This window comes from Pseudorca crassidens, chromosome 2, assembly GCF_039906515.1.
Source record: "Pseudorca crassidens isolate mPseCra1 chromosome 2, mPseCra1.hap1, whole genome shotgun sequence".
In the NCBI taxonomy this organism is placed as follows: domain Eukaryota; kingdom Metazoa; phylum Chordata; class Mammalia; order Artiodactyla; family Delphinidae; genus Pseudorca; species Pseudorca crassidens.
Genome location: NC_090297.1, coordinates 125,679,793 through 125,705,226, shown reverse-complemented (window position 1 = coordinate 125,705,226; position 25,434 = coordinate 125,679,793). Strand labels below are relative to the sequence as shown.

Sequence of the window (25,434 nt, the reverse complement as noted above, 5' to 3'; positions counted from 1 at the left end):
CATGCTCCTACCCAATAATTCTATTTTTTCCTAAGAATTTGTATACTCATCACCTTGCACAGCTCAATCAAAAGTAATATTCCCAAATATGCCAATGAGATTGATTTAGCCAACTTTTGTGGCTTACTACTCAGCTGATGATCATAGAGAACTTAAAGAAGCAAAGGTCATAGGTTCAGTTTTCCAATGGGCTAGCCGCCAGCTCTGTTCCACTTTAGACAACATATGAAACTCATTCACAAGTGTTCAGGATAGTATGGTTGGCAAATCCATTCTACCACTGAAATAATTCAAAGTGCTTGCCAGGTTAATAGGAAAACAGAACTGTTTTAAAACGTGTTGTCAACAGACTAGATAAAAATGGAAAACAAAAGTTCTAAAAAAAAAAGAGTTAAAATATTAAATTAGTTTCTGGTGGAAAAACAGCAAAAACTGGTACACTTACTAATTTAGGTATACTCTAACTAGGAATATTAATGTAATTTTTTTAGAAGAATAATTCAATTTACAATCCAAAATCTACTCGTTGAATGAAATTTTTCCTACATCAAAAATGAAAAAAAACCCTACTACATTAAATTTGACTGAGAAACTCTTCTACGTTATATATTTGAATGTTATTTTGTTTAGAGAAAATATTTAGCTGTCAAAACAAGGGAAAACTCATGTGGCTATCTTTTGGGATAGCTGATAAAGCCAGAAAAATGGATCCCTTCATGAGCTATGTGTCTATTATAATAAGCAGCTTTATTCATGAAACCAAACTGCACCAGGAAAGCCAAGAGAATTGTGCCAATTAATAAACACCTGTTCAAACAAGACCTTTCTTTATAATAATGAAGTCCAGTGAGTGACTGAGTTCCCTTCCCAAAATAGAACTATAAATAATAACATCCTGGACAATATTAAAGGGTAGGTGTTGCCAAGATTTGTTACATACAAAGACTGATTGATTGATTTACTATTCTGAGTTTGAAAACCTTGGCCTCAACACAATTTCCAAGATTTAAAACTGCGAGTGCTGACAGTTCACAAGGAATGAAGCATAAGGGGATGATGCGCAGAGCATTATGACTTCCCTCCTTAACACTAAGAGAAAAAATACAACAGTGGGCTTAAAATGCAAATATATAAAGTAATCTTTCCTTTACATAAATATGGTAGAACAACTAATGTGCTTAAATCAGGCATATTATATCCTTTCCCCTCAGGTAACCTCCTGGTACTTTTCCTTGTTCCTCTAAAACAGGAATATTGTTAATTTCACACACTAAAAGAACAATAGGATATGCAGTAATTACTCCCCATATTGAAACAGTGGATACATCTTAATCACCTTATATACTTGCATTCCCCCCCCAAATTATTATCTATCACAGACACCATACTTTTTAAAGTAAAACACCGCTATACTGAGATTAACTATTTTCATTTATGTTAATGCTGCATCATAGATCCAAAATCTGGGTTTTTATTTCACTATCTAAAAAGACACCATCTTGTATGCAAAAGAATAATTATTTCCAGCTATACTGCCTGCCTCTCCTTTTCCCCTAGCATGTGCTCTCTCACCTTTGCTCTCTATTCCTGCCCACTCCCTCCCAGTTCACCCTTCCTTTAGCATGAATCTCAAATGCCACCATCTCCAACAGCTTCACCATTCATACCTGTTCCCACACCACACGTCCCCAGTAAACACCCAACAAAACCTGATCTGCACCTCAGTCTTGACACTCATCACATACTACCTTTTATTATGAGTGTTTTTATAAATTTATAATTTCTACTAGGTTATATGTTCCTTGAGATGTCATGATATAGTGTAGTGGAGTCCAAGTTTTTTATTTTAAGCAACAAAACACTATTAAAAATTTGTGAGCAAGCTTTGTATGTCTAAATAAAAGCAGATTTCCTAGGGTAAAAGGGAGTAAGGAGGCAGAGTCAACAGCCCACAAACAGAGGAGGCCCCTGAAGTAGCTGCATGAAGACTGAAAAGAACACTGGAGCTGTGGAAAGAGCACAGATCTGCGAGCAAGACAGATCTGATCGGAATCCCAGCTCAGTCATTTATTATGTTTGAGTTTGGGGTAGTTAATTTCCTTGAGTTATTATTTCTTCATCTGTAAAATGGACATAATATCATCATCTATCCCACAAGGCTGATGTAAGGACTAAAAGAATTGAAGTGCCTAGTACAAAGCCTGGTCCATATTTCAGTCTCAAAAAATACAGGTTTCCTCCCTGCCTACTTGAAGAAGAGGGATCAAGTCTTAAGAGAAGAGGAAAAAGAGCTGAGCATGACAGAAGAACTAACACTTGTTAAATGCTCACTTGATGTATAATATATATACATTCCCTATCTCCTCCGGTCTCACAACTGCCATCTGAGTAATAGAATTTCAATTTTAGGATTAACTAACTCTCCCAAGGACTCTCAGAACAGGGATTCAAATTCAGGTTTGTCCCTCAATTCTTAGTACAGTAACTTGACCACAGCAGGAAAAATCAGTATTTGATAACTGAAGGAAAAAATTAAAAGTAACTCCTCATTTATCTATAACTTACATATCTGATAGCTGCAATTATTTGGAAAAATTTAAAAAACTGAGAAGTATGTAAGAGATCTCTAAACATGGAGTTTATCTATAACAAAGCTTCTAGAACTCAGGGCTAATTCATTCTGAGTTGTATTATCCTAAAAATTAAAATTTCACAACCCTGGGAAAAGGATCTTATTCCCATTTTGTAAGTGAAAAAATTGAGGATCTCTTCCAGACCCCACTTCTTCAGGAAGGGCCTCCCAGTTAACAGGGCTTCTAGGAAGAACAGTGTACTGGAAACCAGGAGTAAGACATTTGATAGAGGAGAGAAAGGTATTAAAATTCTAGGAAATCTGGAGCAGACAACTCTTGAGGAGTTTGGGAGGGAAGAACAGCAACCCTAACATGTTTTCTAGAGGGCTGTGAGGTGGGCCTGGTATGCTTTTTGCCTTGGAGACACCGGTAAGGAAGAAAGCTAGGAGGTCAGTGTGGTTCCTCTGGTACCTGGCCAACCTCTCTCAGGCAGGAAAGCAGGCATGGGCTTGGGGCAAACACTCTAGTCAGAAGTAACTCCCAGCATTTATTGAGCATCCTCTAAGCCTGGTACTATTCTAAGTGTTTTGTATATATTATCACTAAGTCCTTACAACATTTTTCAAAATGGTTACACATATCTGTCACTTTGTAGACAGGGAAACAGTTTCAGATAGGATGACTTGCCAAGGCACTAAGGCCTGTAACCCCCTTCACTAACCCAGTGTTTTCCCAGCTTGTATCCATGTCAGAACCATGTAGGAATTTAATAATAACAATAACAACAACAAGTTAATGAGCCTCACCTCACAGCCACCACTCTATACCCACTCCATTCACAGGTTTAGGTTCCGGAACCTGTCTTTTTTAAAAAGCTCCCATAGGAGCTCCAAACTGACTAGTCCAAGGGACTATGCAAGGCTACACAGGTTCCTGTAACTGTACAATCTCCTCTGTCACAGCAGAGTTTGTTTTCCTCACAGTAGCAAACAACTAAGGCTCATCATACTTTGTTTTCCCCAAAAAGTTCAACTTATTTACTTAAAAAAAAAAAGGTATCATTATCATTAAGAGCATAATTAATATTCTAGTTCTTCAAAATAAGTTAAAAGGGGCAGAGGATATAGAACCACTTCAAGTATCTTAAATTTATGAGAAACAAGGAGAAAGAAGACAGAATTACCAATAGAATGATTATCTGTAACTTGCAGCAAAGACATTAATAAGGACTCTCTCCTTGACCAAACTTAAGTCAGGCTTTTCTTAGCCCTCCTCTCAAGTAGCCTTTGACCTCCAGCTTGTGTCCATCTTTTTTGGGCCTGCATCATCCAAGTTTAGCAAGAATCCTGCTAAGTCAATTTAGAAAAAATCCCTCACCCTTGGTATCTGATCATCCTGGTCTGTGTTCAGCAAGAATCCTGTCAAGCCAGAATCACCCCTGACTCCTGATGCTGCTTCTTAGTAATTTTTATCCACTGACCCCCACCCTGCTCCTTGATTATAGATCCGCACTAGTTTATGCTGTATTCAGACATAAGCCCAGTTCTACACTGAAGTCTCTTTGCTCCTATTGCAACAGCTCCGAATAAAATCTGTTTTTATCACTTTAACTACTGTATAGCTCTGGCTTTTCTTTAACATCAAAATCTAAACACACCTAAAACCAATAACCAAAGCAATGAAGACATTAAAAATTTATGTTCAGATCATGTCAGCATTTAAATGTAGAACAAATGGGGGTCAAAAAGCCTTCCAAAGTATCTGGATCCAATTCTCCTCAGGTGCTCAAAGACAGTGACGCAGATGGTATCCTTGCCTGCTGGGGTGGGGTCATGAAGAAGAAGAGGCGCCTCAATAGTACTGATAGGCTGGTGAGCTGATGACATTCTCCAGGGCAAGATTTTATCTGGGAAAGGCAGGAGAGAGAGGAGAGATTGACTGACTTAAACTCATAGCTTTTACAAGCTTTTATATGCCAAAATATTAACAGCAGCTCTTTCTGGGAAATAACCTGGGTAATTTTAATTTTTAACTTGGAGCTTTTCTTTATTTAATTTTTTCCCTTCCATGAACCTAGATTACTTTTATAATGAGAAAACAATTTTGGTATTACTTAAAAACAATACTTTGGAATTTCTATTTCTAATTACCATTTTGATTATAACTTGATATGTTAATTCCCCTGCTCAAAGATAATTCATGGAATTGTTTTAGATCTAAGCACAGAAGTGCAGAGGTAAATCTCTATAAGATGGAAGCTTCATTAAAAGATTTTATAAATTCCTATCATAATGTACTAGGAGAGCTTTTATTTAAAGTAGATACAATACACAAAACATAAAAATCACTCTTTGTTTTGTGCAAGATGTGTTGAAGATTTAGTGAAGTAGGTAAGTGCTCCAGACCATTAGCCATGGAGATACAGATGTCAGGCTGTCTGGTTATCATACACCTCACTGGATTTAGTCTACCATATCCTTATGAGGTAAACCAAGAAATATATGACACAATGACTCTACTAAAAGACAAAAGACACATGGACCCACATAAGATCTTTATCAAAGGCCAGGGACAAAAAAAACCAAACAGGTCATGACCATCTTATACGGAACATAAACATCTTGGAATTTAAAAGCAAAAAAAGACCAACATTGAAAAGATTAACATAAGTTGTCATTAAACAATTTTCTCTTTGTATCCATTCACAAAGCATCACTTCTTTTTTTTTTTAAATTTTTACTGGAGTATAGTTGCTTTACATTGTTGTGTTAGTTTCTACTGTACAGCAAAGTGATTCAGCTATACGTATACGTATATCCTGTCTTTTTTGGATTTCCTTCCCATTTAGGTCACCACAAAGCACTGAGTAGGGTTCCCTGTGCTATACAGTAGGTTCTCATTAGTTATCTATTTTAAACATAGTATCAAGTGTATATATGTCAATCCCCATCTCCTAATTCATCCCACTGCCCCCTTCCCCCCGCCCCTTGGTATCCATATGTTTGTTCTCTACGTCTGTGCTTTTACTTCTGCACAAAGCATTACTTCTTTTCCCAAAAGGCATCGATCACTATCACATTTAGTCCCTCTCAGAAAGAGACACAACAAAATCAAGAGTCAGACTGTCTAAGTTATTTCAGAGAGGGGGGTTGGGGGGGGAGAGAGAGAGAGAGAAACGGGGGGAGGAGACAGTAAGAAGAACTCTTGGTCATCAACATTAAAGCTAACTCCTATTTTCTACTATACATTCAATTTAAAATTTATCCTCAATCAACCTAGTCTTTCTTTTCCAGAACAATCAATGAAATTCCATAAAATTTTGAAAATATGAGACAATTTCCCCAGTGTTACACTCTTTCTAGTATATCTTTCTCAAAGCATCAGCATTAATGAAGAGCAAAGAAACTGTTGAAACAATTTAGCTACCATCTATTTCTCCTTTTGATATTCACTTTAAGATATCATATCCCCAAAGGAAGTGCAAGGAAAGTGAGTGTTTTAGGCCTTATAATTCTACTCACCAGATGAGCCACTATGGCGACATGGTGGGCACAGAGTTCAGCAGTCCCATATCTGTGATTTAAAGAGAAAGCAATCTTCATACAATTATTTATACAATTTTTCAGAAAAGCAAGGAGATGACTTCCATAAAGCACTAAATATTCTAAACTGCAGTTATTCCATGGCCAAGGAATATCATAATATACAAAACTACCTAAGCAATAGGTTCTACTGACTTGAACAAAAGAAAGGAAAGAGGGAATTCAGTCTCTAATTTAGTGCTATGATATGAAATCAAACCATTTTGGGGGGCTGTTAAAGGATTATCAAGACAGAATTTTTCTATAAACTTACAAATATAAAGTCATTTACTGTCAATCACTACTATAAATCAATCCAAACTCTAAAAAAAGTAAGTACGTTGTACCGAGCAAGGAAGCACCATGCGTCCATGGCTAGCAAAGAGGTGATCATATTAGCACTAAGCACAGCATTCAACAGAGCAGTGTCCTAATGAAAAACAAAAAGCTATGATAAATTATCATTAATATTACATTTCTCAAAATAAAACAACAAAATACTATCACAATCCAAAAAACAACAGATCCTCAGTAGGAAAGCTCTACTTTCTAGTATCTGAAAGAGCCTATGTTGCCATTCCCTCAACATTTATTAAGCACTTACTACATGTTAAGCATTGTCCTAGGCTACAGAGATTCAAAAGTGGTTTTCAGTGTGGTAACTCAATCACAAGGCTCCACAGAAATTCTCTATGTAGGCTGAAATTTTTAAAACAATATATACAATACACACGCCTAAACTTTTGTTTCTGCCTTAAACCATTCAAATACGATATTTAATATGTGCTGAATATTATCCATTGTATAATATCTTAAATGATACTGATCCTTAAGTAAATTCTAAGAATGTTTTTCCTAAAATTTTATCAACATCTTTTCTAATCCAATTACACTAAAAAAAAAAAAAATCCACATTAAGCCTAGGATCTATCTATAGGAGACTTGGTACTACATACCATTTACTTCTCCTTTTCTTTTTATGAAACTGAATTAGGTGAAATCCTACCCATTTTTCCTCTTCTCACACTGTCTTTCCATACCTTCCCACCCAAAATGTTTCCTCAAATATTTTAGCTAAATATTACATCTGAATACTATAGGACTCTAGGATTACCATTTCCTAGGAGCCAGCTGAATTAAAGGGTAAAATGTGCAACTGAGGGAATGACATTCAAAAATAAATACACATTTACTACCCCACACTTTCTTCTATATCTGAATCACAATTTCAATGAAAAGAAAGCAAAAGTGTAATCTCAGCTTAGCCCAGCAAGTAACAAACTTACCAGTTCAGGGAACAGTGAGGGATGAAGGGAAGCAATAAATGTACACAGATGAACACAAACATGCTGATATAAGGTGACAGCAACCTCAGTTTGCCCTTTACTCTTTACTTCCTGTAAATGAACAGGTAGAGACAGTTCACCAGAACACTGCTCAAAACTGGAGAAAATGGCTTTGAGTAGAGACACCCTGCAGGGAAATTGAGAACATTGAACCCAAGATTATTAACATTTAACAATTAGCAGGTGTAATAATATGACATACAGAGGTTTATCTTAGTTAGCAAAGCCAAATGTCTCAAGATGTATATATCAACAACAGTTTGCAATATGTGTGAATATGTATCCGTAAAAATAAAATACAGTTAGAGAAATCCCTTAAAGGAGAAGAATTTTCATATATATCTTTTATCATTTACCAAGTGTTTATCATAATACAGAACTATACAAAGTCTAAGACAAAATTCATCAAGGAACTTGAAACTTAAATAGCTAAGCTAGGTATCATATATAAAATAGAAACTAGGTATTATCATTCAGATAGGGAGGGGTTATTTTAAGATTTAAATGATTTAAGAATTCTTCATAGAGGATTTAGATAACAAGTTAAAAATAGGCAAACTATAATAGGTAAAGAAGACAAAGCCTGAGTATAAGGTAGACAGGAATCACCAGTCTGACAGGAGCAAGGTATATGTATAGAAAATGAGTGACATGATAAGGAGCAAAAGTAGATGATGAAAACAGAATGGGTGGGTTTTAAATGCAAAGCTGGGGAGCTGGGATATTATGCTTTAGTTACTGAGCAGGAGAATAGGAAGCTCAGAGCTGGGGTGTAAGGAGACTACCTGGTAGTGGTACACAGGATGCCACTAAAGGATAGGATAAAAAACTAGAGTACAACAATAACCCAGGACGTAAGAAACTAGAGCCTGGTGTTGGCAAGGAAGAGGAATACAAGTGAAATTTCCCAGGAAATAACTTATAGTATCTAAGCACTCTATTTAACAGAGCTCATTTTTAAATGTTACTAACTACATCTAGTCTGCTACACTCAATGTTTATAACACTATTAGCAATACCTTCTAAAAGAGTGAACAAAATTAAATTATTTTCCGTGCCTATCATAGATTTATGTATTTTATATTTTCATTAAGTAGCAATATGCATGAGGTCTACACAGTAACTATTAATTAGAATATGTGACATAACAAAGAACTTAATTTCAAGGTCACTGCAAACAAATAGGGCATTCTAAGCCATCGTAATGTGATTGGATATCAACAACACGTTTACCACCTGGTTGTAGCTTCTGAGACCTGGGTCTCTGTGCACCACAGCGTCTGCACGTCCTCAGGCTGAGAGGGCAGCTCATCCATGATGACAACCAGCAGTAGACACTGTGGAAACTGTAGTTCACATGGCAGCTCTTAAGGTGGTAAAATTAAGTTACAACAAATTAGTAAACACATACTCTACATACTTTCAGCAGAAATCTGATTGTGATATATAAAAAAATTAGAGGCATAATTTTTAAAAAGCAGAACTATGTTCCAAGAAAAAAAAGTAGAAGTAATTTTAAATAAAATTTTTAAAACTTAAAAAAAGGATGACTGGGACTTCCCTGGTGGTTCAGTGGTTAAGAATCCTCCTGCCAATGCAGGGGACACGGGCTCGAGCCCTGGTCCGGGAAGACCCCACATGCCGTGGAGCAACTAAGCCTGTGCACCACAACTACTGAGCCTGTGCTCTAGAGCTCGTGAGCCACAACTACTGAGCCCATGTGCCACAACTACTGAAGCCTGTGCATCCTAGAACCCGTGAGAAACCTGCACACCGCAATGAAGAGTAGACCCCGCTCAATGCGACTGGAGAAAGCCTGTGCACAGCAATAAAGACCCAATGCAGCCAAAAGTTAAATAAATAAAGAAACAGGATAACTGCATAAGAGAAGATTACCCTGTCTCTAACATGTAATAATTAATAAGAGATGATTTAACACTAAATCTGTTTTGAAATTTACCCAATTCACTGTCCAAAACCACTTCCACGAAAGGTTGGAATTTGAGAAGCTGACTGACAAGTGGATCCAGTGTGACCAGGAAAGCACCTGCTATTTCCTCCTGTTGTGCTTTAGAAATCCCAGCAGCATACAGGCTTGGAGGAAACTTACTGGGAAGGGAGGGAAAAAACTCATTCATTAATAACTACTTTCGAATTTTAGGTAGAGGTAAGTACTGATGTTCTTCCAGCAGTGAAAATATATTTAAAAATTAAGTAGCATGTGTTTTATAAAACAAAATTCAAAGTACTGAACTGATATCATAATTCTATGAAGAACCTCTGAACTAAATAACATGGCTATAATTCTATAAAATTAAAAGTTTATAATCTTAAAGAAAATGTTGGTATGGTTTTGATGCATTTTAATACATTGTTCACAATGATATTCTTAAAAAAATACTGTAAAAATATGAATCAAATAACTAGTAAAAACATATGTAAAAAAGATATTTCTGATAAATTCTGGGGTAATTACTTCTATTGAAAGTTATTTTAAAATAGGTAAAATGCTGAATTTACTATGAATTTAATGCTCAGTTTCTCAGAAGCAAGAGTTTTATAAGAACAAACTGTATACTAACACTGAAGGGAGATGCAAAGAATTTCATGGAAAATGTCTCAGTAACTGAGGTTTAAACTAAACTTTGATCAAAACCTATGTGAGGGCTTCCCTGGTGGCGCAGTGGTTGAGAGTCTGCCTGCCGATGCTGGGGACGCGGGTTCGTGCCCCGGTCCGGGAAGATCCCACATGCCGCGGAGCGGCTGGGCCTGTGAGCCGTGGCCGCTGAGCCTGCGCGTCCGGAGCCTCTGCTCCGCAACGGGAGAAGCCACAGCAGTGAGAGGCCCGTGTACCGCAAAAAAAAAAAAAAAAAAAAAAAAAAAAAACCTATGTGAAATAAGATATGTATTCAGTATTTTTTGCCATGTTATTTTAACTGTGGCAAACTGATAGTACATGAGAAAACCCTGTCTAGCAGGGGATGACAGCATTTAAAAGAAAGCAATTAATATAAACACTTGAGGCCTTTGTAGTGTGATGGAAGAAGCACCAGTCTGTTAATTACTAGTTATGTGACTTTGGTTCATTCATTCGACCTCGCTGAGCCTCACTTTCTTCACTTGTAACACTGATTCAGAGTTGTGAGGACTAAATTATAAGTGAAATTATAAGGTGAAAGACATATAAAATACAACAAAAGTAAGGAAACTCCACAGATTTGAACTACAGCTACTGAACATCAAAGCAAGTGTGTGTTTTTCAATCAAATGATACATTTTTAAATTAATTTATTTGACAAATGTTTATAAAGTGCCTATGTATATGTCATGTACCTTTCTAGGAGCGTGTGATATAGTAGTAAACAGAATATACAAAGTTAATGCCTTTACCTAGTGTATACTCTAATGAAGGGGAGAAGTTAACAAGTAAGTAAGTAAATACACAATATAGTAGATGTTAATAAGCGCTAAGGTGGACAGGAAATTCCATTGAATTTCTATTTGAAATTCTATTGAATTCTGTTTGAATGTGGGTCATTTGAGAGTTTGTGCAGAGAAGTCACATGATCTAATTTATGCTTTATCACTCACTTCGGCTACCGTATGGAGAACAGACCAGAGCAAGGCAAGGGTGGAAACAGACAGTAGATACGATGTTCTTTCGCAAAAATGCAGGCAAGAAAATAACAGTGGATGAGATTGAATGGTAGCCGTTTAAGTGGTGAGAAGTGGCTGGATTCTCTTTATATACAGGGCATATACATATTTATACTGAAGGTGATACTGACAGAATTTGCTGATGGACTACATGAGGGATATGAGAGCAAGACAAACATCAAAGATGACAGGAAGGTTTTTTGACCTGATCAATATGAAGAACCAAATTACCACTTAAACTGAAATGAGGAAGCGACAAGAGGAGCAGATTTTGGGGGTTGGGGAGTGGCGGATAGATGAAATGGGTTGGAATCAGGATTTTGGTTTGCATCAATTTAAGTACACATGTCCTGATTGGCAGTTAGACATTAAAGGGGAGAGACATAAATTTAAAGTCTTGAGACTAAATGACCATAGAGGAGAGGAGAGGCCTGAAGACGGAGTGCTGGGCACACCCAACTTAAAGTAGCTGGAGAGATGAGGAGGAACCTGCTGAGGAGAGGTGTCTTGGAAGCCAACAGAAGAAAGAGTCCAAATGAAAGGGTTAAGTGCTGCTGACAGGTTACATAAGATGAAGCCTAAAACTGCCCACTAGATGTAGCAACATGGAGTCACTGATGACCTTGACAAGAGCTGTTTTGATGAAGTAGTGGAATAGAAAGCCTGACGGGAGTAGCTTTGAAAAAGAAAGTAGAGACAGTGGTAAAGACAACTCTTTCTAAACACATGCAGAAAAATGGGAAGGTGTTTATTTGGAGGAGGATGTAGAGTCGAGAGATTTTGTTTTATATTGTTCTTAAGATGGGAAAAATAACAGCATGTTGGTATACTCATGAGAATGAGAAAGCAGGGAAGACTGATGATGCAAGTGGGAAAAGGAACAACTTCTAAAGTAAGGTCCCTGAGCATGTGAGAGAGGGTGAAATTCACTGAATGAATAGACGCTGGCCTTAGATAGGCACACAGACATTTCACTCATGGGACAAGCAAATATATGGGCCTAGATACAGATAGAATAGTTGATGTGTCAGAAGGAGAATATGGAAGCTCTCTTTCAATTGCTTCCACTTTTCTCAGGGACACACACAGTGAGGACATTAATTGACAATGAGAAATGGGGAGGTGGTGCTGGAGATTTAGGATGTCTGAAGAGGGAGAGGTATGAAAAGTTGTCTGGGAGACTAAATGGATTAAGGAAGTATAAGAGGGTTGCTGATGAATGAGCGGACAGAGTCTTTTAGTGTCAAATCAAGGGCTCTTCTGAGGTTACTATCAATTTTAGATGTCATTTAGCCCTCATCTAAATTATGACACCCTTTCTGTAACTCACTTTTTTTCTGGGATGGATTCAACTACTACTTGAATTAAATCTCACAGAAGTAAAATAAAAATTAAGAAAGATAAAAAACGGTATGCTGATACAAAATGTATGCACGTATATATAACCTCTTTTTTTTCCTTTGGTATTTATCATCATACCAATATTCATCACTTGGATATAAAGTACTAGTTAAGAATATCAAGATAAGTAAAACTCATACGGAACCTATTCCTTAAAAGCTTCCATCTCCATTAATTTTAAGCAAGCAGACAAAAATTCACTAAAACATTAAGAAAAAATTACTGTGATATTTTATTTTTAAATGATATACATTAATGTTTGCATGGCTCATATGGCTCTACTACATTTTAATGGTCATATAGCAGTCTTCTTACCTGTGTACCTGAAGATAAAGCTGGTGCAATGTACAGCAAGAATCAGACAGGAAAGGAAGAAATTCCTAAAAATAAAGGAACTCTATTCACTCTTCATACACAATGTGCTTTGCTAAAATAGATCCTCTCATCAAAGGCATGCAAAATAAAATAAAATCCCAGATGTGCTACATAGGGAAAAAAATTTTCTTGGATGAGAATAAAAAAGGGGATGAGGCTAAAAGCACCTAAAATTCTTTACTGTTAAAACTATCAACGCAACCACAATTAGGAACTATCATTTACTGAATATCTCCAAATGCTCAGTAGACGTGTAGTGACTTTACGTACATTATTTTAGTCCTCTCAAAAATATTATGACATATTACTGCCCCCATTTTATAGGCTAGAAAGCTGAAGCTAAGGTATCAAGCAACCTGAGACACATAGCTAAAAACCAGTAGGGCGGGGATTCAAGTACAGTTGTGACTGCTCTATCCATTATGGCTATGCTATCTCTTAGAATGTCAAAGAAATAGTTTTAATTGTATTATATGATATAGAAAACAAGCTGATAGCTAATTATTTAAAAAATTTAAATTCCCCTGAAAGAAAAGGATTGATTTAAAAATGGAATAATTAGGCACAATTTTGCCTCCTAACAACTCCGGCAAATATCAGATGGGTAACTGCTCAACAAGTGCCACTGGCGCCAGGACCCTCCCACCCTGTACCTCTGCCACTGAAATACACACCCTGCGAGCTGTAGGGAACCCGATGTTAGAGCAGCCAGCTACGGTAAGTGGTAGTGGCCCCGAAGGATGAACTCGGACAGCACACCAACAAGGATGGCAATGTGTCAGTAGTCAGTGAGCCTGCCATGGAATTCTCACTAATAAACAGTCATCAGAGATCCTTATCTTTTCCTCAGAAAGGAGGAAGACAAGGTCAAAAACAAATTCGACATTGACAATAGTTTTCTTCTTTTAGTTACAAATATTTATTACCATTGGTATTTCTTTCACTGGCTGCTGTAAGTATTCTCTCCTCTTCTTTCCAAATAATCTCCCTTGACAGCTTATCTATTCTATTCATATATCTTCAACAATCACTATGCTATCCTGATGAGTCCCAAATAGACAGGTCTTCTTAAAATTGTCATAAGTTTGAACATTTAAACTTTAACAACCTAATTTAGAAATATGGTAGAAATAATTTATAAACAGTATTTAAAGGCAAATTGAATTATCTTCTGAAAACTGATCTGGGCTTATAGAAATAATTTTGTTTATGCTTACAGAAATAAATTTTTCAGAAAATTGAATAAAACTAGTAACAATATGGACTTCCCTGATGGCGCAGTGGTTAAGAATCTGCCTGCCAATGCAGGGGACACAGGTTCAAGCCCTGGTCCAGAAAGATCCCACATGCCGCAGAGCAACTAAGCCTGTGCGCCTGTGCTCTACAGCCCACAAGCCACAACTACTGAGCCCGTGAGCTACAACTACTGAGCCCACGTGCCACAACTACTAAAGCCTGTGCACCCTAGAGCCCATGTGTCCCAACTACTGAGCCCATGCGCCGCAACTACTGAAGCCTGAGCGCTCTAGGGCCTGTGTGACGCAACTACTGAGCCTGTGTGCTGCAACTGCTGAAGCCGATGTGCCTAGAGCCTGTGCTCCACAACAAGAGAAGCCACCGCAATGAGAAGCCCATGCACTGCAACAAAGAGTAGCCCCTGCTCGCCGCAACTAGAGGAAGCCCACGCGCAGCAATAAAGACCCAATGCAGCCAAAAATAATAAATAAATCTACAAAAAAAATTAAAAAAAACAAATCAGTAACAATATGATGGTAGCAACTTAAATAACAGATGCTCAATATTTAACAATTAACAATATAAAACCAAAAACCCTACAAAACATACTCTTGACTAAATAACTTCAAAAGATTGTTTTGGGCAGGAATGATAAAAACAGGATAACTTACAATGTATTGTAGATTTCACATTCACTCATTATTAAAAAAATAAGCCTTACCTTAGTATAGTGCAAAAGGGAGTTGGCAAAGAAACGACACAATTTGAGTGTTTTCTGAAATAATTTGCAGTCAGTATTATCCTGTTCCAAAAAAAGGAAATAAGAAAGCGTAATGAATGGGAAAAGAATATGAAATTAGCTAAACTTGTAAATGAGACAATATTTTCTAAAAAGATCTCTTAATAAACAGAGTGTAAACATTTTCCATAAAAAAGTAATTCTTCTCTGAGTTGTTATAAGCAATACAAACACACACCAAATGATAAAATATGTCAAAAAATTAAACTCTACATCACTGAAAAGAAATCTTAATCTATAACAGCAAAAGAGCTGATCATTTTTGACTGATCTGAAAGTGAAAGAAACTTTTAATACCTTATTGTTCTTTGCTATATGGGGATCAGTAGATGGTCAAAAGAAAAAGGTCTTACAAATAAATAAAAGAATGAGATATAAAAGAAAACAGGTAAGACATGAGAAGGCAGTTCACAGAAAATATAAATTTCCAATAAACTAAAATTGAAAAATTCTAAATTACAACCTAATTACATATCTTTTGAAGGGGGAGGGGAGAAAACTATTTGATTAGCAAAGATTTAAGACTGATAATATCCCAGAGTTGAGGAAGTGGAGTAGCAAGCACTTTATTTTAACAGTCATGGGAGCATAAAATAATACACTCTTTGCATTATTATTAAAAGCTAGAGTGTTATAAATTCCTTGACCCAGTAGCAATCCCACTTTTGGAAATATATCCTATAGAAATACCAGCACAGGTATGCAATGCAATCTTTCTTATATAATGAAAATGGAAATAAATCCAGTATCCATCAGCTGGAGAATGGTTAAATAAATTCAAGGTATAAAATTGGATGATGAATACATAGAGATTCATTATTAAAAAAAAAAATTCAAGGTATATTCACAAAATGTAGTAGCATAGAGCTATTTAAAGGAATTGGGTAGATATACCTTCATGAATACAGAAAGCCCTAAGACAGATTAAGTAAAAACTCATGCTGCAAAACAATATGTATAATATCATCCTATTATTATTTTTAAATGTGTGTTATGTGTTCATATTTCCTCCCTAACCCTCCCAAAATAAATCGAAATCTTACCTGTGGTTCTCTGTAGCAGATTAAAGTAGGATTTCACGGTCCATGTTAGGTATTTGTGTAACGTGTGAGGGTTTTCTGAGCATGTATTACATTTGTAAGTTGATAAAACACTGGGTAATGCCAAGATATCTATGTGTATACAGGGGATGTAGAGGACAGTGGAGTCACCCTACCTGGATTGAAATCCTGGCTTTACCACTACATCTGCATGATCGTGGGAAAGTTACCAAGCCTCTCTATGAGGGTGCAATGTGGCTTACACTAAGGTTACTGTGAGGTTTAAATAGTGTCTGACACTTAGGCAACTTAGCTTAATAAATATTGGTTGTCATGTCATCCAAATGTGTAATACACACTATACTCCAAAGAGCTTTAAATTAGTACCTTAAAATTAAGTCAAACAGATACATTATTATCTTTAATTTGGAGAATAATTTCAAATGAAATAACTTTATTAACTGTGTATGTTCAATCTCTTTACAAAAATATATCAAAACCTTAATTAAGCCAATCAAAGTGGAATTGAATGATCCACTAATTGAGTATGACCCTTCATTTTTACCTTTTATAAAAATATTTGGAAATAGTCAATTTTCTTCAGCAAGAGTAAGTTAGGTGAAAATTCACCTCTTTGATAATTATGAACTCTCTCATACACTGCTATGGAAGTTTAAAAGGACAGAGATTAAAAATGAATCTAAGATACTTATAAGATACTCAATAAGAAATTTTATTCAGCTTAGATGTCACATCACAAGAAACTGTTATTGACTTCATGATTGGGTTCCTACCTTTACTCACATAGGCCAACCCGCAATTCTCCGAAGATCACACTAGTCTAATTACCTGCTTATACTATCTCCCAACCTAGACTATAAGTTATTGGAGGCAGAAAGATATGGCTGATTTAGTACCCAGCACATTTTCTGGCACACAGTAAGGACTCTGGAGATAGCTGGTAAATGAATTAAATGAATAAATGGTGACACACAACTTATCATATTCACCTATTTTAAATTTTTCTTTCTCATTCAAGAGGAAATTGTGTAAGATTTGGTTGAAGACTCTGGTTTTACTTCATTACTAAATAGCATACCACTTAAATCTAGAGCTGATTTTCACATTTTCAAAAAGCAAGTGTACAACACAAATACTATCCCACCTTGATTTACTCAACTGTTTAAGTCAGAAAGTTTGCATCTCAATGCCAATAAAAAAGGGGGGGTGGGGATATAAACAAGGAAAACCATTTTTAATGTTTCAAAATATTGAGTATTCAGTCTTCCTTTCTTTAAATAAAACAAGAAAAATACCAATAAAATCTGAAGGTAGTGAGCAATGAATCTAAGTGTAGGCAATACGTATAAAAATATGAGTTTATTTTCTGAATATAACTTTCAGTAAGCATTCTACGAACAAAAGTAGGAATTACAGTGCAAATTAAATTTATATCTAAGAGTGTTACAAATAAATTTCCCTATCTTTATAGAAAAACTAAATTATTTGTGGCTAAAAAGCTTGTTACAAAGTCTAATATAACAATCTCATTTTGAAACCACGTTCAAGACTTAAGAGAGAATAAATATCAATTTTAGAGGCTGTCACAGGTTGAACTGTGTCCCCTAAAAAGACAGGGTGAAGCCCTAACCCCCAGTACCTTTATTTGGAAGTAGGGACATTGTAGGCGCAATTAGTTCAGATGAGGTCATACTGGAGTAGGATGTGCCCTTAATCTAACATGACTGGTGTCCCTATTAGGAAGATGATAAGAAGAGACAGGGAGAGGACACCACGTGATGATGGTGGCGGAGACTGAAGTTATACAGCTGCAAGCCAAGGAATGCCAGTGACAGCAGAAACTAAGAAAGGCATGGAGCAGACTCTCCCCTAGAGCCTTCAAGAGAACAGGGCCCTGCTGACACATTTCAGACTTCTATCCTCTAGAAGTGTGAGCAAACAAATTTGCCACCTGATTTGTGGTAATTTGTTATAGCAGCCTCAGGAACCTAATTTAGGGACTGATACATCTACATGCTTCCATAAATAGCATATTACCTATGAAATCTAGAGGTTTTATTCTGACGTTTTTAAAAACAAGGTGAAAAAACTGCTTGGAAGAATTTAATGAAATAGTTTGATTCTTCAATAAATATCAATAGTGAACAGCAGAGGGCGATGCTAATCAAAATTTAGAGTTAAGAATAGAGAAACTACACAGACCTTCTCAAAGCTCCATTTCAGGCAATGGACAGTAAGTAGTGCTAGTTACATTTATCAGTACCAAATAAGTAAAGAAAAACAAGTAAGGCAAAACATGAAAATTTGCTTGGAAAGTTTACTATTTAAATTCTCTGATTTTCATATACAAGCAGTTTATATACACTGAACTTGTGTATTCAATACTTCATGTACAAATAGCTATCCTGGTCAGGTACCCTCGGGATCTCTCTTTCTTCTTCCATTATAGACTATACTGTGGCTTGGGCTTTCCCCATCTCACTCCTGTCCAGGAATCTCTGTCTAATCTTACTCTCCAAGTAACTCTAACTGGGGGATCTGTGGTGTCAAGATAAGCAAGATGGAAATTGGAAAAAGAGAAGGTTGAGGTTGAGGATACAGAGGTATAGGATAAAGGTGGATAGGGGAACATCCTTCCTGCCATTGACACAGGATACCCAACAAAATGCCTTCTCCTTTCGGGAAGGTGAGGGGAATCAGAAAGGGTATATGAAGGAAGCGGGGACAGAAAAGAAAAGGAAAAAAGGATGTAAGGGAAGGATAGATAAAGAGAAAAAGAAGAGAAGCAAGAAGGAAAGGGTGTGCCCCTTCCTAAAGTTACTCCTCACTCCCTCTTACCAACTTCAGGGCCCCTTTTCAAACTTCCACCCTCCTCTCGGGTTTGTCTTTCCAGATCATCCCTGCCCCATGAGTTGTGATCAGTGTTTAGGAACTGGATGAATCCTTACATGTCCACCCCCATAGCTGCTGGGCAGGGAAGAGCACAGGTACAGAGGAATACCCTGTATCAGTTTGCAGGTCTACAACAGGAAGGGATGTTACTGTTATTCTACGGAGAAATATTTAACTCATTTTCCCACTGAAATTATTGCTTATAACTGTAAGGTCCTGACTACTATTAATCCTATAATTTAGGACTATTACAAGTTAAACAAACTTTAAAGAGCTAGTGTGAGAACAGAAGGCACTATGTATAAACACTCTTATAGGAAAATATACTGCAATTCCCAATAAGCATATTAAAAATTTTTAGAATATAATCTGTTTTATAAAAGGGGTGCCAATTCAACACTATAACTTTTTGAAATCAATATAAATGTAAGTATACACCAAGTATACACACAGCTGTATACTGCATCTCTACAGGTTGTAATGGATTGGTGAAGAAAAGGTTGACTGTGGCTATATCATCAAGATGACCTTAAATAAATACAGGACTAAGGAATTAGATTTTTGTCCAAGGGTAGAAAAGATTCTGAGGAGAATGCCTTGACCAACCAGTGAGTATATAAAAAGGCAGGGACAGATAGACTATAGACGGAACGAAAGCACATAGGGGTCTAATGCAATGCTCTGAGTGAAAAGTAATTATGGGCTGTAAATAATCCCACAGATTGAAAACAAAAACAAAACAAATTAAAACCCTTTTAGGTAAACTGATCCATAGATCTAAATGAGATTTAGTAACTGCCAAAAGAAAAAGAGCTACAGTTCACAGTGTTGTTAGACCATATTTTTACCTGGGCATCTGATTGTGTCATCTGCTCAGCTAACTGTAAACAAGAACGGAAGGAGAAAAGAATGTCTTCGCACAAGCTAGTAATTATATCTTTGTGTTTCAGCTGACTCTTTATAACCGACTGGTGCTTAAGGCTCTGCCTAAATGAATAAAAAGAAAAGAATATAATCACCACAAGTAACATATCAAGTAACTTAGGACCATAAAAATATGACTTGAAAGAACATGTAAAAAATCAAAATGCATCATATATAACAGACACGGCATAATTAAGATGTACTGACGTTACCTCTGAAGCTGTCATGTTAGTTTGAGTAAGTTGATAATTTTTTATTTCTCCTTATAAAATATTAATTGAACTCTTACCTATATGCCAGACACTCTGTGAAGCCCTGGAGATAGAGGGGTGAATGAAAAGACACAATCTCTGCCCTGTCTGCATGGAATTTGTGGTCTAGCACAAAAGAGAACATTAAATAGTGTAAGAATAGTTAATTGATTACAGCTGTGATGAATGTTAAGCTGGAAGAGTCCAGGATGCTACAATAGAGAGATCTAATCTAACTGATTCTCAGGGTGAGGATGAAAAGAATGCTACCATCAAGACGTAACACTTAAACTGAGAACTGAAAGATAAGCAGGAATTAGCAAGGTGTAGAGTACAAGAGAGAAGCATCCCAGGCAGAGGGAAAAGCTGTGAAAAGGCTCTGGGACAGGAGAGTTTGTTATGTTTGAGGAGCTGAGAACAGGGAGAGCGCAATGGAGATGGGCTGGTGAAGAAGGCGGGAGCCAGAGAGGATTAGGTTGTTACTCTTAGTAAACTGGGATGGATTTTAAGCAGTAGAGTGACATGATCTGATTTACATTTTTAGAAGATCAGTATGAATGCTGGATAGAAAATGAATCAGAGCGGGGCAAGACTGGAAGATATTCAATGGTGATGGCGATGGCGATGGCGGTGGCGGTGGCGGTGGTGTGGTGTGGTGTGGTGTGGCTAATTCACTGGGCACTCACTGTGTGACTTGCAGAGTTGCAAGCATTTCACACTGATAAACTCAATTCTCACTATAACCCCAAAAAGAAGGTGCTATTGTTATAACTCCCACTTTCAGATGAGCAAACTAAGACTCAGAGAAATTAACCAAATTGCCTAAGAGTTCCAGAGGGGTAAGTGATTTCAGAATGGACTCAAGCATATGCGGTATGACTCTGAGTTGACACTTTGAATCACTGCATTATTACTTGTTGGCAACGTAATGACCTGGTGGTGCAAGAAAAACACCTAAGACCTGAAAGTATTACACTACCTTTAATGTTTTATGCATATGTATAAAGTAGAGATTCTTAACCATTTTTACATCTCAACTATATCTCCTCCCACCCCCAAGAATCTGATGAATGCTGTGGACACTCTCCCTAGCTATCCTTCATAACGCTCTAGTTAAAATTATAAATGGAATTAAAATTGAACAACTCAAAAGTATATAATGAGGGGATTATATTCAACTCTAATTATGATTATTAATTTATCTAAGCCTGGAAGTAGGATACTTGATAGTCAGTTAAACAACAGTAGCAGTAGGCACATGGTTAAGACCCATGGCCCATTATTTCAGATGTACTAGCTAACTGAGTAGAACTTTTTTTAATTTTAGAGAGAGCAGAATAAAGAAGTATGATTTAGTTTGGGAGCTACATGTACAACATTTGGATTATAAGAGAGCAGTGTCAGTAAACATTGTACACACCCATACAAAATGTTTTAAATGCAATCTAAGAAAACTTACAAATAATTAAGACTTTTGGATATGGAAAATATATTACAAAAAGTAAAAACAAAACAAAACAGAAACTTACTTAATTATAAATTTCCAAGTATTGGCATGAAATGCATGGTCCATACTGGAAATAACAGAGCAGATATCCAGCAATGAATGAATAACTACAAAGAAAGATAACAGAACTCTTAGGACACTCAAAGGTCATATGGGGTGAGTTTCTTCTATATTTAAAAATACCTACTGAACAATTTTGACATTTGCTAAAATAGGCAATACAATTTGAAAAAAATTATCTCAAAATAATTAGTGAAAGTGTCACGCTTTTGATTTAGGGTTTTTATAAATTATAGAAAATTAAGTTTGATGTTTATACCTACTCTATGACCTAAATAAAACTAAAAATGTTCAGTGGACTAAAAATTATGCCCTATTGTAACTGAAACATTCCACAGATATTCAAATCAAAAATGACAAAATATACTGCTAAGGAAAGAAAACCTAACAAGGAAGAATCAAATGAATTTGCACAGTACTCATTAAGGCTTGTACTTTGCCTGAGGTAGATTATTTGTTACAATGGGCACAATAAACCCCCTTTCTGTGTCCACGCTCTTAGTCAGTTCGCTTCCACAGACCCTGGGCTTCGCGACATAACTTGGTCAACAGGACAAAAATAAACATAAACCAAGCAGAGACTTTAAACGTGCCTGCACACTGGGGCCTGCCCTCTCTTGCTGCTCTTAGGACCCCTGAGGCCATCAGCAGGTAGCTGAGCCTGGGCTAACCTGCTGCATGATGGGCTACATGGGACTGGCTCAGGACTTTATCTCTCCCTCTGCCGACAAACGACCGTGAGTGAGGTCAGTGACCACAAACTGAGTGAGCCAGTTACACCACGTGAAGCAGAGAAAGCTGTTCTACCTGAGCCCAGCCTAAAACACTTAACTCAGAATCATGAATAAATGAAACAGTAGTTGCTTGATTTCTTTCTTCCTTCCTCTCTCCCCCCCTCCCTCTCTTTCCCTCCATCTCTGCTTCCTCCCTCCCTCCCTCCTTTCTTTTTTCCTTTCTTTCTTTCCTTCTTGCCATGCCACGCGGCTTGCAGGATCTTAGTTCCCTGACCAGGGACTGAACCCAGGCCCCAGCAGTGAAAGCACCGAGTCTTAACCACTGGGCGGCCTGGGAACTCCCTAGTAGTTACTTTAATGTAATAGATTTTTGGGTTGGTTTGTTACAGAGCAAAAGATGCCTGATAATACTGCACAAAACCACCTTACTCTCTTTATGCTGAAGCTATGAATGCAATCTTTTTATTAGAGTACTGCTTTTCAAACTCTGGGCCATGATCCATTGGTAAGTGATGAAATTAATAAAGTAGCAATCAGCAATTCTTTAAAAATGAAATAGACTATAATAGAGTACATTATTTCAAGTACAATAAATAAATGTAGTATATACATACACATTCACAAACATACATACAAGTACGTAATTATATGTGTTCCGGGAAGAAATGCAAACTTCATTTCTTACTATGAAGTTATGGTTTAAAAACACTGAAAGCTACTGCTTCAGAATGTGGACTACTTTAGAGGGTATAAAATTGCATAACTTTCTTTGTTAATCACTGTGGAGTAACAACCTACTTTGAACATTGACTAAATATATAAATCTATGTTAATGCATCAAATATCAATTTTACAAAATCTAAAATTTAAGAGATTAAAAGTTTATTGGGTAGGATTTAAATTTTTTTACACATGATATAATGAATCATTAGAAACATTGGGTTCAATAATTTAACTGATGTACAGTTTATAGTCAATATACATCATATACTAAGTAGTATGTTTTTTTCACTCACCTACTACCATATTCAAAATGTCATCATTCTCATCTATTAAAGGGTCAATGCAAACCATATCCAGCAGTTCCATTAGCTGCTTTTGAAGAGAATAGGCCTCCTTGAAAAGAGCCTGCAGAAGGTCTGAGACTAGGTGTAAACGCCCAGAATAAACAGATTCGCTATTCTGACCACAAAGGAATAAAAACGAGAGAAAAAGCAAATCATAAAAAACTCAAGAGCCAAATTTACTTTAATTCATTCTATCAGAGCTCATAAATGTAATGCTTTTAGAGAGTAGGTGGGTGGGGAGCATATGCAAAACATGGGGTGCAGAATAGCATCAGAATGTAAGTTGGTGCAGCCACTGCAGAGAACAGTACAGAGGTTCCTCAGGAAACTAAAAATAGAATTACCATGATTTAGCAATCCCACTCCTGGGCATATATCCGGACAAAACTATAATTCAAAAAGATACATGTATGCCTATGTTCATAGCAGCACTATTCATAATAGCCAATACATGGAAACAACCTAAATGTTCATCGACAGATGAATGGATAAAGAAGATGTGGTACATATATACAATGGAATACTACTCAGGCATAAAAAAAGAACAAAGTAATGCCATTTGCAGCAACATGGATGCAACTAGAAATTATCAGACTAACTGAAGTCAGAAAGAGAAAGACAAATACAATATGATATCACTTATATGTGGAATCTAAAATATGACACAGGGACTTCCCTGGTGGCGCAGTGGTTAAGAGTCCGCCTGCCAATGCAGGGGATATGGGTTTGATCCCTGGTCTGGGAAGCTCCCACATGCCGCAGAGCAACTAAGCCCATGCACCACAACTACTGAGCCTGCGCTCTAGAGCCCGCGAGCCACAACGACTGAAGCCCGCGCACCTAGAGCCCGTGCTCTGAAACAGGAGAAGCCACTGAAATGAGAAGCCCACACACCACAATGAAGAGTGGCTCCCACTCGCAGCAACTAGATAGAGCCCACGCACAGCAACAAAGACCCAATGCAGCTAAAAATAAATAAATAAATTTATAAAATAAAAAATATATATGACACAAATGAACCTGTCTATGACAGAAACAGAATCACAGAGAACAGACTGGTGGTTGCCAAGGGGGAGGGGGTTGCGGGAAGGATGGAGTGGGAGGTTGGGGTTAGCAGATGCAAGCTTTCATATATAGAATGGATAAACAACAAGGTCCTACTGTATAGCACAGAGAACTATATTCAGTATCCTATGATAAATCATAATGAAAAAGAATAGTAAAAAAGAGTAAGGTACATATATATATAACTGAATCACTTTGCTGTACAGCAGTAATTAACACAACACTGTAAATCAACTGTACTTCAATTAAAGAAAAGAATTCTCACCAGCAAAAAAAAAAAAAAAAATTTAATGATTCTTAGTGAATGACATATTCATTCATTAAACAAATGTTTAGTAAACCTCCATTATACATAGTGTATCTGAGAGATGCAGGTATGTATAAAATATGATTTCTGACTTCCAAGATCTTACAAATATAGAACTAAAAGGGAGCTAAATAACATTAGGTCCAGTGCATGACATTTCAGTACCCTGTCACCAAAGAGAAGCATTAGTTAACTAGCAATTTTCATTCATCCAACAAACAGCATTATCAAAACTTCCTGTGACCCACAAATCCTAGGCTAGCTTTTGTGCTTTAAAGCTGTCTCAGGACTAAATAAGGGTCAGTGTCCCTTTACAGGCACCTAATTGTTAAGCAATTCATCTGAGCCACCAATGCCATGACAGAAATATTTGAGGATCCCTGCGACTTGACACAAATCTGTACCACTTCTTTCCTTATCAAGAGGAAATAGAATAAGACAACAACAAAACTGCAAGAGCCCCCTTTTTAAGATTTCTTTATAACTACTTATTTTGAAACAAATATTTACATACATGCTCTTTGTTCTATGGAAAAATGCACTGCAATAATATAGGTTAAAATGTAAACTTATAAACAAATACTATAAGCACCACAAA

The 25,434-nt window shown here is 36.7% G+C and overlaps 1 protein-coding gene across 4 annotated transcripts in view; it reads right to left on the bottom strand.

Moving 5' to 3' along the window:
• FIRRM (FIGNL1 interacting regulator of recombination and mitosis) overlaps positions 1–25,434 on the bottom strand; it is a 44,628-nt gene that overhangs the window by 10,746 nt on the left and 8,448 nt on the right. For 3 of the 4 annotated variants that reach the window (XM_067728595.1, XM_067728594.1, XM_067728596.1), the window contains 11 exons: positions 23,414–23,579; positions 21,626–21,710; positions 19,770–19,908; positions 14,891–14,971; positions 12,874–12,938; positions 9,461–9,609; positions 8,737–8,866; positions 7,441–7,627; positions 6,502–6,584; positions 6,095–6,146; positions 4,390–4,479 (listed from right to left, as the gene is read on the bottom strand). In XM_067728595.1, coding sequence (XP_067584696.1) covers positions 4,390–4,479; positions 6,095–6,146; positions 6,502–6,584; positions 7,441–7,627; positions 8,737–8,866; positions 9,461–9,609; positions 12,874–12,938; positions 14,891–14,971; positions 19,770–19,908; positions 21,626–21,710; positions 23,414–23,579 — 1,227 coding nt within the window. Of the gene's footprint in view, positions 1–4,389; positions 4,480–6,094; positions 6,147–6,501; positions 6,585–7,440; positions 7,628–8,736; positions 8,867–9,460; positions 9,610–12,873; positions 12,939–14,890; positions 14,972–19,769; positions 19,909–21,625; positions 21,711–23,413; positions 23,580–25,434 lie in introns of those variants that run through there. The other variant, XM_067728597.1, reaches the window with a different exon arrangement.